The 14,750-nt window shown below is 32.8% G+C and overlaps 1 protein-coding gene across 1 annotated transcript in view; it reads left to right on the forward strand.

Moving 5' to 3' along the window:
• Positions 1 to 1,049: 1,049 nt before the first annotated feature.
• LOC123665444 (facilitated trehalose transporter Tret1-like) overlaps positions 1,050 to 14,750 on the forward strand; it is a 36,814-nt gene continuing 23,113 nt past the window's right edge. The window contains exons 1-3 of the mRNA XM_045599749.1: positions 1,050 to 1,134; positions 10,555 to 10,784; positions 12,882 to 13,052. Of these exons, the coding sequence (XP_045455705.1) occupies positions 1,050 to 1,134; positions 10,555 to 10,784; positions 12,882 to 13,052 (486 nt within the window). The remainder of the gene's footprint in view (positions 1,135 to 10,554; positions 10,785 to 12,881; positions 13,053 to 14,750) is intronic.

Genomic DNA, 14,750 nt, shown 5'->3' on the forward strand with positions numbered 1-14,750 from the left:
TTGATTTTCAGAAGGTGATAAATGGATATACAAGAGTTTACCCTGTTATACAGGAAGTTCCCCAAGTAATAGTAGTGTCTACGAGATATAGTAGTAGAAACCCTGTCTTTTATCTTGGTTAATTCTTGAGTCATATGGGAGCTGAGCATGCTTTTTAGCAAAATATGCGTGATAAACAGTTTTCTCCTATATATAAAAGGATTTATAAAGATTGTCGGTCGGATATAAAAGGCAAGGGAAGCTGCTTTTTAACCGACTTCCAAAAAAGGAGGAGGTTCTCAATTAGATTGTATTTTTTTTAATGATTGCTTGCTGGTTGCTAGTAGTTGCTAGTAGTAGTTAGTAGATTGACACGAACCACCCCAATCAGTGATAGTATGTTATAAGGGATGGGCAGAGCGCTTAGTAGATAGATTTAATGGTCTTCTGATCCGCTACTTATTGGTCGACATTTTTTTATTTATTTATTTATTTTTTTACTCATTTTACATTAAAAAAATTACAGTAATACACCCCAAAAATCGCAGAGATTTGTCCATTCATAAAGAATTATATTACATATAATTAAATATGTAATATAATTCTTTATGAATTTATATAAATTATTCTTTCAAGGGTGAATTTTGGCCGCAGTGGTCGAATGCAGTTGATAGAGTTATCGTAAATTTCAATGGTACTGAAGACGTTATCTATACAAGTAAAAGGTATCTACGTGACTGAAGTGAATTGGTTCAATTTAATCTTATTATAATTTGTAAAATAATGAGTTAAAAAATGCTCGGATTGATTGATTTATTCAATCAAAAAATCAGCAAAAACGTGTTTTTATATAAGACGCGGGAACTCAGCTGTCACTTAGTCGACAGTTCGCGCAGACTCTGCGACGTTCACGAGCGCGCGAAAAACGGTTCAAAATTCAAATATATATATTTAATAATTAAAAAAAATTCATTTCATTTCATTTTTTTTTCAATGAAATATTTTTAAATTAACTTTAAAAATGATTTATTTTTAAGTACAAATAAAACATAGTGAAATTTAAAAAAAAAATGGTGAATAAAATGTATAAAGCTACGCCTGAAAAAACCGAAAGAAAGGGAAGCAAACATAATCAGGTTATAATGTCTATAATTGGTAAGTTTATTGTTTCGTTTCTTATTTACATTTTACTATAATGATTTAGTAAAATAGCGCCTGTAAAAAGTCCCATTTAAGTTTCACATTTTATTTTTTGTTCCATTAAATATCGTGAAAGATTAAAAAAATAACAAATTAATTTGTTCTTTGCGTATTTCAAAAAAAAAATCAATAAATAAAAAAGTCGTTACTGTAATTGTTACATATACTATCACACTTTTATCAATTCGCACATAATACTCCACATATTTGTTATTTAGGCAAATTTAAGCCAAAATTAAATTAAACTATAATACAATTTCAAATGTCTTATCGACAACCTAATTTTTCTTGAACTAGATACTATTTGTGTGTATTTTAAAAGACTGCCCATCTTTCGAAGTATGGAGATTGTTATGCAAGAGAATTATTTTGTTGTTTTAGGAATATCCAAGATTTACCTTTTTTTGCACAACAAACGCCGAGTTGCACGAAAAGAAATTAAAATTTAAGTAGTGATTAAACTAATTTAATCGCAAGAATTGTATGAAATTCTTGTGATTAAATTAGTTTAATCTCTACTTAAATTTCAATTTTGTTTCGTGCAACTCGGCGTAAGTCAACAAACAAGTGTACGGCTCACCTGATGGTAAGCGATTATCGTAGCTTATAGACGCCTGCAACTCCAAAAGCATCGTCGTATTGCTGACCCTACCCCCATTCCTCCCTAGGAGCACTGGTCACCTTACTAGCCACAGAAACACAAGACTGCTTGTAGGCAGTATTATTTATCTGTGATCTTCTCTAAGGTCGAGGCACTTCCTCAGTCAGGCTCCTCCAGATTTTGAGCAGAATAATTACTGCTATGCCCGACCTCAGTAGTTAGTCAGAAGGTACCCCAAATAAAATTTTCTACTTATGAATTAAATGAACTATAACAAAATATCGGCGTTTCTAATTCTAATATCTGGAATTATCTCAAAACGCAAGGTTTATACTTACCTTCAAATTATATTAGGAACTTAACAGTGTTTTTGGGTGAAGGTATTTATTGTGTATATGTATATTTAAATTTAAAAAATCATTAAATATAAAAAAGACGCCGCGTTGGCGCAACGGTCCCAGCCATGGATGGTACCTATTGCGCTGGCGGTTGCGGGTTTGATCCCCGCACATGACAAACATTTGTATTGGCTATACAGGTGTTTACCGTAGTCCTTGTGGGTCTTCCCACCGTACCTCGAAAAGCACGTTAAGCCGTCGGTTCCGGTTGTTATCATGTACACCTGATAGCCATCGTTACTCATAGTAGGGAATATAGCCGCCAACCCGCAATGGAGCAGCATGGTGGATAGCTCTGATCCTTCACCTACATGGGGAAAGAGGCCTACGCCCAATAGTGGGATATTACAAGCTAAAGCAGGATAAAAAAAACATATAACAATATATACGCAAAAAAAATAGAAATGTACAGAAAATAAAAATTAAGGCATCTTAGGCAACAGAGAAATACCGTCAGATGACCACCTGATGCCATATCATATTTCCGGATCCAGTGTTGTCATCTTTAGAGAAAATAGCCTCTCTACTAAAATAGAGCCTAGGAGACTATTCCTAAGTAATAGTAAGTGTAAGAGGACTGTAGGAGTCCTTAAGAATTAGGAATTTTATCTCTCGTTTAAGTCTTCTCTTTAAATCTTGATTGATAGCTTTCAGCCATTTAAATGAACTATAGATGCGCAAGGGTGAAGATATTGAACTCCATTTACAGCTGAATCAGCACTGAAGTTGTTTTACTAATTTCGCGAGAATTAGTGAATTTCACATTGTATATCTTGCAGAATACCAAGAAATATAATATTTCAAACTAGGGATGTTTTGGAGCCTCGTAACTGTAACCGTAACTATCGGATATGCGAAATAAAAATCTTAATAAAAATAAAAATCTTACATATATTATAAATAGTAAGTAACTGTAAATATAAACACAGGTCATAATAATAATAATGACAATAATAATTAAGGTAAGGCGCAATATAATAAAAAAATAATAATAATAAATAACAATATTAAAATAAGCCTGTAGACATATCTTTATATATAAAAATTAAAAAAAAAAAAACTAAAAATCTATCCGTAACCTAAACATAAACAGACCTAAATTTTCGGATAATTTCGCAGCAATCTATCGTAGAAGGTTTTTAAATAATACATGTTATGCTATGTTTTTATATTTTCTCGGTCAAATAACACAAGCCGTGCGCGACCTTTAATTTTTTAGATAACTCAGAATTTGTAGCTGTATCTAATACAAAATATGCTCATTATTGTTTCATTGTATTCGCTTACCATCATAATGAAGCAACGCTTGTCTTGCACTTTTCTAATAAAAAGCAAAAAAAAACTTCTTTCCATCATTATATCCAATAGCAACATTAATAAAACTTCATGTACTTTAAACATGTGTATATGAATACGCCTTTTTAAAAACGTCTTTACTTTACAAAATAAATTAAAAAGTGTGTCCAAAAAAAGTTGTGATAGACTATATAAACAATTTACAATAAAACTGATCCAGCAAATTTTTTTACCGCCATTTTTTCTCTGTGAATGCTCTTTTTCTGTAATATTCATTTATTTATTTATTTATAATATGAACTGGTCTTCAACACAAAAATGAGAGTTATCTGATTTTGTGCAGTCGCTCGTAAGTTTTGCTCGTACATATATTTCGGGATTTTTTTTTATACAAGTACGTTTATTACAAGTACGCTTTATATATTATACGTTTCTTATACTTTGTTAATAATTTAAAAAAATAATTAAAAATAAATAAATAAATTTAAGTTACACAAAATAGATACAGTTAATAAAAACATAATAAAATTATCAAAACTCAATGCTCAAAATATTTACAAACTGATCCCCTATTAATAAGAGTAATATCAATAATTCGCAGGTAAATCGGCGATTAGTTTTCATAATTATCAATTATTTTTAACCGACTTTGTATTTTACCTTTGTTTAACTGAGGTATAGAAGGTAATCGCTTACCATCAGGTGAGCCGTACCCTTGTTTGCCGACCTAGTTATATGTATACTAATTAAATTCGATATTTATAATGAATATTTAAAAGTATGTTAGTAAAAATTATTTAGTAGAATGTAGCTACTTCCGTAGCATGTAATGTATGCATGTATTGACACGGTAACTCGTTCCGTAATTTGCAACATTGATAGCATTCAAACTGTTAATGTCATAAATTATTTTTTTATCTATTCTTTTGAGTCATCGAAAGTCATGTTTAAAATTCTAATTAATTTTAATCATTTTTTTTATATTTCCATTTGTACTAAATAGATATGTATATTGTAATCTATTTCTGTAGAGTTTTTGGGTTAATTTATTTAATAATACCAAATTATATCTTTTCCTTTTTATTAATTTTTTTTTTAACCTCCGACCTTTAATCACCGATCCTTTAACACTTTTTATTCGTTTTATTCGTTTTCGTTTTACATTTTTACATTTATTAAAACAATTACGACATGGCTAGTCCTGCGGTCACCAACCCGCCTGCCTGAGCAGCGTGGTGACTATGGGCAAACACATGAGTTCGCGCCATAAACAATTTAACATACCTAACTGAAAATTAGATTCCGAATTCAAATCTTTTGAACTTAACGTCCAAATAAATGATCAAGAAACCTTCGTAACGAACTTTCGTAATGTTATGTGACTACTTTAAATTAAACATTTTAATTATTACCTACTCTTTGACGTTTTCGTTTATAAATTATTTTAACAACTATAATAACAGCTGACTTATAATATATCGCTTTAAGTTTTGTGATTTTAACTTTTTTACATAAAGTAACATGGTATTTTGTTATTACCTCATCACTCATCATCATCACTACAGCCTATTGCAGTCTACTGCTGGACATAAGCCTCCACAAGTTCGCGCCAAAAATGGCGTGTAAACCTACCACTGCTGAATAGATAAAAAATGAGTGTGCTTTAGACCACGCGACACAAAACTCCATTTAACTTATATCTCCCTTTAAATATTATTTCGCTTCGCCCGATCATATTTCTCGTAACGCTTATTCCCCAAGACAAGCGTGCGTAATGAACTATTACTTCAAAAAACTTATATTTTAAAGTTTAGCTATATTTATATCATTACGAAACCAAAACAATTTAAAACGATGCTGTATTTGTGTATATTATTATTAATTCCATGTCTCTATAAATGAACAATGGGCTGAAGCAACTCGGCCGTCTTACAGTTTTCTAATTATTTTTCAAAATGGGGAGAATACTGAGAAATTTCAGAAAACTTTATGAATATTTTATCCCGACGCGTTTCGATGGTTCGCAAGATAGGCCACCGGTCAGATAATATAAAGATAAAAATAAAGTATATTGTAGTTTATTTTACAATCACTATTTATATAATTTTTAATTACTGTTACTACTTAACAATTAACCGAGACCATAATAAATAATAATAAATGCGTAAATGTGAGAAGTTATTTTGTCATTAGTTATCGATTGAAATTGTTAAGTGCTTGTTGCGACTTCGGTGCGACAAAGCCAGTACTGCGGTCACCAACCCGCCTGCCCAGCGTGGTGACTATGGGCAAAACACATGAGTTCACGTTATTTTTGGCGTAAACTTGTGGAGGCCTATGTCCAGCAGTGGACTGTATAGGCTGTAATGATGAAGTGCTTGTTTGTGAAAGAGGCACGTGCCGTTATAGGAGACGTGTAATCTGATTTGAAATATATAGTTTTGCACGAATAAAAGAAAACAGAAACTTGGTCAAGTTTATTTAAACATGTGTATGTACAGATATATACGAGTATGTGACTATATATGTTATATAAATTTTTGCGACGCTCCGTATATAGTAAAAATTGTAAAACATTTTTTTTGTATCTACACTACTTTTTTTTGTATTATCATCTGGTTCGTATTATCATTTGGCATTAACTTGGAAATTATAAAACTATATACCGATGAAGGTTTTTAAAAAACTCGAAGTGGGATGTTTTATACCACAAATTGTTATAATCTACCCGACTAGAAAAAAGGTCAGGCTCAACCAGATCATGTATCTGGATCGGATCAGGATAGAATGAGGCATGCCTGATCCGGCAAGCTCTATCAGGACCAGGTCTGGTCCAGACAAGGATAGCCTGATGTAAAACATAATCAAGTATGGTAAGGGATACTGGATCAGGACCCGGTTTGGTCGAGATAAGGACAGCCTGATGTAAAATATAATCAAGTATGGTAAGGGATACTGAATCAGGACCCGGTCCGGTCCAGATCAGGATAGCCTGATGTAAAATATAATCAAGTATGTTAAGGCATACTGAATCAGGACCCGGTCCCTCATCTCATCTCATCCTGATCAGGTCCAGATAAATCATCTGCGTTACATGCCTTATCTAGTCCTGATCAGGCATGCCTGGTCCGGTCCTTCTAAGGAAGACGAAAAAATTTCTACTCGGGTAGACTTTAAATTCTAAAAATTTACTTAATTCAAAAAATTTCAAACTTTCGCGTATTTATGGTACACTTGTATTAAAAAGAAGTTAATAGGAAATTAATTTAAATGAAAAAGATGATAAAGATGTGTCGATTTAGAGGCGATGTATTTCATGCAATACCAATTTTGTATTAAAACACATTTTATTTTATTTTTTAAAAAGAGTAACTGCAGAGTTTCTCGCCGGATCGGCTCTACAGTATCTATATATATTCCGCATTGGTGGAAACTTCACATTTTCATTTGTGAGATGACGATTAGAAGGTGCTTTTGAAGCCTATTTTAATTAAGTTATTTTGTTTGTGACTTTGACTCTCGATGGCCATGATGTTTAGCGTTTAAGACCTACTTATGTACTTCGTGAGCATGTCACATCTTTCTTCGTGCGAATGCTAGATGAGTGGGGCAGTTTATCAACTGGGGCGTATTACAGAGTTCTACCCGATTATAAGATCTCACCGACGAGTTAGCACAATGATGACAGCACTGGTTTGTGGCTGTTGCGCTAGCGGTTACGGGTTCGATCCCCGCATATGACAAACATTTGTATTGGTCATACAGGTGTTTGCCGTGGTCTGTGTATTTGTGGAGTCCTTGTGGGTCTCCCCACCGTGCCTCGGAGAGCACGTTAAGCCATCGCTCCCGGTTATTTTCATGTACATCTATATAAAAGCGACGGTTACTCATATTACGGAATATATCCACGAATCCGCATTAGAGCAGCGTGGTGGATTTTAGAACAAAATACTTTTTCATTATTTTCATTCGTCATAATAGTGTGAGCTACTTATGTATGTTTATTTATATAATATATTTTTTGTTTTGATTTTCTTATTTTTGGGTTTAACTTTTGTATGAATGAATTTCTTTCTTGTATGAAAGATATATATATATACAGGGTGTCCGGTAAAGAGTACGACAAAAAAAAGGGGGAGGTAGATGAAAGGCTGACCTACAACATATTAAAAAATAGCCCTAGTAAAAGTTTCACCGTTTTTAAGATATTAATTTTTTTGTACTTTTTTGGAAAAAGACATTTTCTTATCTTTTTTTTGTTGCTGTGCCTAAAAAACACTACATATTGTTTTTATTTTTATGTCAAATACTCTCAAGCGGTTGATTTATTATTTCATATATCATTTTCGGTAGACACAGTCATGGAACGTCGACAAAAGGAATTAATACTTTGTATTTTAGTTTTTGAAAATTGATTTACTCAACTTTGGTCTCCAGCCCTGAAAAAAAAATGTACTAGACTGCTACTGCCTATTGTAGAAATAAATTACCTGTTTTATTCGGAATTTAGAAAGGTATAACAATCGTACCTATTTTCAAAAGTAAAAAAGTTAGAGCATTTTTACTGCCGTAAGGGAGAGTTTACGAATAACGAGTAAATTTGATCAATAATTTAATTTCAATGTTTAGCAGTGTTATTACTGAAAACTTAAGTCAATTTAAGATTTCTTTGAGATTTAAGATAACATTTAATGTATTTTTGTTATTTTCGGTATTAAAAGTAATGAATTAAACGGTATATTACTCAAATGAATCAGTGCGCAGTGAATGTGCTCAAAAGAGTTTAGGTAACTAAAAGAAAAGTTAAATAAAACACACATTTAAGACAGGCAAACACTTTATAACAAATACTAAATATCAGTAACATTTAATAAGTGTTCAAATTGGTGGCCCCCACACTGATACAGACTCTGCACCTTTTTAAAAATTGTCGTTTTAATTTTCTAAGATTTAATGTTGAAATTTCTTGAGCAGCTGTAAATATTTGCTCACACGAAGACGTCTCGCTGGAGTTGCGGCGTACGTTGTGGTACCAACACGATGGCTGCCCTGCACACTACGGCCGTCAAGTGAGAACACATTTAGATCAATAGTACCCACGCCGATGGATTGGCCGATCGGGCGCAATAGAGTGGCCCCCACGATCGCCCCCTAAATCCCCTTGTTTTTTTTTACTGGGGCTGCTTAAAAGATAAAATTTATAATAAAACAAACAGAACGAAGAGCACTTATGAGCAAATATTTACAGCTGCTCAAGAAATTTCAACATTAAATCTTAGAAAATTAAAACGACAATTTTTAAAAAGGTGCAGAGTCTGTATCAGTGTGGGGGCCACCAATTTGAACACTTATTAAATGTTACTGATATTTAGTATTTGTTATAAAGTGTTTGCCTGTCTTAAATGTGTGTTTTATTTAACTTTTCTTTTAGTTACCTAAACTCTTTTGAGCACATTCACTGCGCACTGATTCATTTGAGTAATATACCGTTTAATTCATTACTTTTAATACCGAAAATAACAAAAATACATTAAATGTTATCTTAAATCTCAAAGAAATCTTAAATTGACTTAAGTTTTCAGTAATAACACTGCTAAACATTGAAATTAAATTATTGATCAAATTTACTCGTTATTCGTAAACTCTCCCTTACGGCAGTAAAAATGCTCTAACTTTTTTACTTTTGAAAATAGGTACGATTGTTATACCTTTCTAAATTCCGAATAAAACAGGTAATTTATTTCTACAATAGGCAGTAGCAGTCTAGTACATTTTTTTTTCAGGGCTGGAGACCAAAGTTGAGTAAATCAATTTTCAAAAACTAAAATACAAAGTATTAATTCCTTTTGTCGACGTTCCATGACTGTGTCTACCGAAAATGATATATGAAATAATAAATCAACCGCTTGAGAGTATTTGACATAAAAATAAAAACAATATGTAGTGTTTTTTAGGCACAGCAACAAAAAAAAGATAAGAAAATGTCTTTTTCCAAAAAAGTACAAAAAAATTAATATCTTAAAAACGGTGAAACTTTTACTAGGGCTATTTTTTAATATGTTGTAGGTCAGCCTTTCATCTACCTCCCCCTTTTTTTTGTCGTACTCTTTACCGGACACCCTGTATATATATATATATATATATATATATATATATATATATATATATATATATATATATCATTGATATTTATTTCAATTTACACCATACCTCTGTATATAATAAACATCGTTATATACATTTATTTATATGATATTATATTAGATTATAAAGTTTTCTCAAGTTATTAATAATAAGTATATTCACAAATTCTACGCATTTGTTCATTATTTTTTTATTACTCTTATTTAAATAACAAACAAATTGTAATTCAGAAATAAATAAAACAATTTCTATTTCATCTTCTAAGAAATCAGCGTGTTTTGAATAATCAGACAATGCCAATAATAATACATAGCATATATTTTTTTAATATCTATACTTTGTGTATTAAACATTATACATATTTACAATTCACAACTTAAGAACTAAATATTTACAGATAGTTTTGGTATAAATCATGTCCGCGTGGAATTGTGCCAAGAATGCTGGCAGCATTTCCCCGTTTTATCGCTATGCCTTTGTCAATATAATTGTATTTGCTCGCAAACTATAAAAAAACTGACTTCAATTACATCGACAATTAATACTCAAAAAGTGGTCGACAGATCTCGATCAAATTTAAATCAGCTTTTCATTAAAACAATAATCATCAAAATCGGTATACCTAGTGAAAAGTTACGTACGTGTTATGAAAAAAATAGTTAAGTAAATACGCATTATTAGATATAACCCGAAAAGTACTTGTTAGATCTCAATTAAATTTAAATGGGACCAAATAATGCGCACCACCTTGCGACTAAAAAATCAACAAAATCGATCCACCTAGTAAAAAAATTCTGAGGTAACATAAAAAAAAATACAATAGAATTGAGTACCTCTTTCTTTTTTGAAAGTCAGTTAAACATAGTATCATCAGCGTAACTTTAGCATTGATTTGCTAAATAAACAAATACATAAATTAGATTTTTTTTGTTACAGTATGCTTGCCCGTTCTAGCCTATGGTACGGCAACGGGTTGGATTTCCCCCCACAAGGATCTCTTGATGGGAGACTCATCACCGTCAGTAGAACCCCTCACCGAAGAGGACATATCCTGGATGGCCTCCGTCATATATATATTCGCACCCATCGCGGTGTTCACTTTTGGTGCAGCGGCTGATAAATTTGGAAGAAAGAAGGCGTTACTCTGGGCTTCTGTACCTATATCGGTATTATTATTATTATTATACCACTAAGTCGACAAACAAGCGTAGGTACGGCTCACCTGATGGTAAGCGACGCCTGAAATGCAAGAAGCATCGCAAGCGCGTTGCCAACCCTTTCCCCGATCCCCCCAGGAGCATTATTTCGCTGTAACCTTCTGTAAGTACTTGTAATCTTCTGTAAGATCGAGGTACTTCCCCAATCAGGCTGCTCTTTTAGTATATAAACAACAACACAGTTATTGACCTATTTAATACAAACTGAACTTGAACATTTAAACAAACATTCTTCATTGTAAATGTTATCTTAAATAGCATTCAAAACTCCCTGTTCTAATGAAACATTAATGTTATTTATAAGTCCATTTATTTTTTAGAACACTGCCCTTGAAATTTCCATAATTGAAAAGACAAACTGATATGAGAATTAGAGTAAATATTTATAAAATAACTTGTGTTAGACAAATATACTTCATTGGCGGAATGCCTAGTATCAACGATTCCTGTAGTGATTCGATGGTACTTTTTTATGGTTATATCTTTGTATGCAGCAATACACTTATGAACTTACATAAGTTACATATTAAACTGTATATCAAAAAGAATGAAATTGTTTGATGATCGATCGTAATGCGTACGAATTAATTTTAGCTATTTTTTTTCTTTTTTATTTCATTTTATAAATATGGATAATGTTTCAATAAATATAAACATTAATTTTTTTTAAATAATTGTGTTTGTTCGTAAGTGGAAAAAATAGACCAACTTACATCTACAAGTAATACAACGTAGGTAGTTGAAAAAATTGTCCAAAAATCGTGAACTGGTATAAAATCTTCATACGTTATATTAATTTTTTTTCATCTGGTATGGAAAAACCGACTTCAATTACATCAACAAGTAATATAACGTAAGTAGACGAAAAAATTGACAAATGTACTAGTCGTTACTACGGTTTTCAAGGGTTTCCCTCAATTTCTCTGGGATTCCATAATCAGAGCCTGGTTTCCTTATCATAATACCACACTTGAGATGTCTCCTTTCCAACAAAAAATTTTTATCAAAATCGGTTCATAAACGATCGAAGTTATCCCCGAACATATAAACATATATCCAGTCGAATTGAGTAACCTCCTCCTTTTTTGAAGTCGGTTAAAAAATATATAATATAAAAAATATATGTATAAAAATATACAATAACGTAACCTTATCTATGTTTTCTGTTCACCAATTAAGAACGGATCACAATTTCACGGTTGAAATGATGGATCGTAAACTGGCGTTGCTCAACGTGTTACACTGACATACAAATTAATGATTGAGATAGTGGTATCCATAAATTTATTATAACATTTATTTCGTATACAAGAAACCTACTAATGAAGTAAATACAGAAAATTTGTAAGAGTACAATGTTTGTTACTCTTCCGAACAAAACTTCAACCCTGCTGAAAGTTCCAAATAAAATATAAATATCTGGAATCCAGATAGATCTATCTTTAATCCAGATAGATTTATCTGGATCCAGATAAAAGCAGATAAAAACTGTATGAAAATTTTGGAATCTTGTTTCAAAGACACAATAGGAAGAGAGAAAGAAAATGTGTGGTCACACCTCCCTCTTGTTCCACTTTTCGCAACTCTCTCGTCACGCATTCACCAGCTTACTCCCCAAGTCAAGCGTGCGTAGAGAAATTTTGACTTCAACAAAAAAAAAATGTTCAGAAATTAGAAAGGAATTATGTGTATAAAGAGTATTTAGTAAGGGAAAAAAAAGCCGTCAGCGTCAGACCACGTCCTAGTTTTACTAGGCAGTCACAGGACTGTCGATCTGTAGTAATAAAGAAAAATCGCCTGTGGTATTATTATAATGCATGTATGATTAACAAAAGGCACGGGAATTTTGAGCTCGTGGATCAAAATTTTTAAATAATAAAAAAAACACTATTTGATAGAAATATATTTAGCAGTAATCTTCTGTAAGGTCAAGTCACTACCCCAGACGGGCTGCTCCTGATTTTGGGCAGAATGATTCCTACTGTGCCGTACCTCAATGACTGTTTGTCTGATAAAACAATTACCATAATGTACTTTTTATATCAGATCGGTTGGGGGGTGAAGCTCATAAGTTCTCATCCCACCGCCCTGATCGGAGCTCGGGCTCTGATCGGCTTCGGATGTGGAGGCGGTTACGTATTATGTCCACTGTATGTCAAAGAGATCAGTGAAGACAGCATACGAGGCATGACTGGAACTTTTGTTATATTCTCACAGGTAAGTTTCACTTAAAAAGTTCTAAAATTACTTTACCCGTTTCCTACCCTTGTAACGTTTCAGCCTGTAATATACCACTGCTTGGCATAGGCCTCTTTCTCCATGTAGTAGAAGGATCAGTGCTTAATCAGCCACGCTGCTCCAATGCAGGTTGGCACATATATTCCCTACTAAGAGTAACGATATCTATCAAGTGTATATGATAACAACTCACTCACAAGAACAAACATCCAGACCGGAAATAAATGCTTGTATAAACACAAATTTCCACCACGAGCCGGAATCGAACCCGCGACCGTCGGTATTTAAGCGCTGACGATACAGCACACGCACCATTATACCAAAGCGGTTGTGAATAAGTACCTGTCAGATCTCAATTAAATTTAAATGGGACCACATGACAATCACTACCTTTCGATAAAAAAATACAATCAAATTGAAAACTTTCTCCTTTCCTCCTTTTTTTTAAAAAATTAAATTTCTAGACGTTTTGGTGACTTTCTTCACGAATACCGCCCCTTTTATAAGCATATGTAACAAAATTTTTATTTGGATATATCTTTAAGGGTTTACAAGACTATAATTTCTAATTTTTCCATGACACATCGTCTCAGACATCAATGATATCGTTGGTAAAAAGAAAGTGGAAGATGTATTCGCCGTTAACGTTGATGCCACGTCCTCTCCAACTTTAGGTCGTTGCAGTGGTAAACAGTTTCGGTAACATCACATCTCCCTGTCTTCCGGTGAAGGAAAATGGGTCTTGTTCGCTGATCTTGGATATGGACGGTCATCGTTGTCGCGTCGTAGTCAATATGACATCTCTGCAGAGAACTCATGACAGCGCAAACCTCGATAGAGTCGAAGATTATCTCGTAGTACACAAATGCTATACACAGTGGTTGTTTATACTCTTCCGTCTTTTGTATAATCTGGTAAATAGTATGGATGTGGTATAGGGTGACATTTTGAAACCCAGCTTGCTCCGGTGGTTGAAATTTGTCGAGGCAAAACTCGAGGCGAGACGATTCATTCTTTTCTAAAGGGGTAAAATTGTGGTTCAAAATTTGTATGGGGAAATAATATTAAATAGACATTTCGGTTCAATAAATAAGCAAATACATCTTTTGTGATTTTCTGAAAATCCACTCCTTAGGGGGTGAAATGGGGTAAATAAACCTAATAATATATTATAAAGCTGAAAAGTTTGTTTGCTTGAGCGCGCTAATCTCAGGATTTACTGGTCCGATTTGAAAATTGTTTTCAGTGTTAGATAGCCTATTTATCGAGAAAGGCTATAAGCTATATATCATTACGCTAAGGCTAATAGGAGCGGAGCTCCAATGAAGAATGTTTCTAAATAGTTTTTTCTTTTTCTTTTGAGAGTTGAGTAAACAGTTAGTCGCAAATGATTGAAGTTGGCGTTAGCCCAAAGTAACTAATCCACGCAGACGAAGTCGCAGGCAGAAGCTAGTTAGCTATAAACAAACATATTCACGATTATTTGTAAACAAATCCTGGAAAACATCTCATTTAAATTGAATTTATTGAACGACAAACGAATGAATTTTCATTCCATCCGGCCTACGAACTTTTCGCACACAATCATAGTAAATATTGAGTAGGTGTTTCCTCTTCAAATTTCTTTTGGGAAATCCATATTATATTTTGATTACTTGTTACATTTTGGCGTATAAA

Source organism: Melitaea cinxia, chromosome 24 (assembly GCF_905220565.1).
Source record: "Melitaea cinxia chromosome 24, ilMelCinx1.1, whole genome shotgun sequence".
NCBI classification, from domain to species: Eukaryota; Metazoa; Arthropoda; class Insecta; order Lepidoptera; family Nymphalidae; genus Melitaea; species Melitaea cinxia.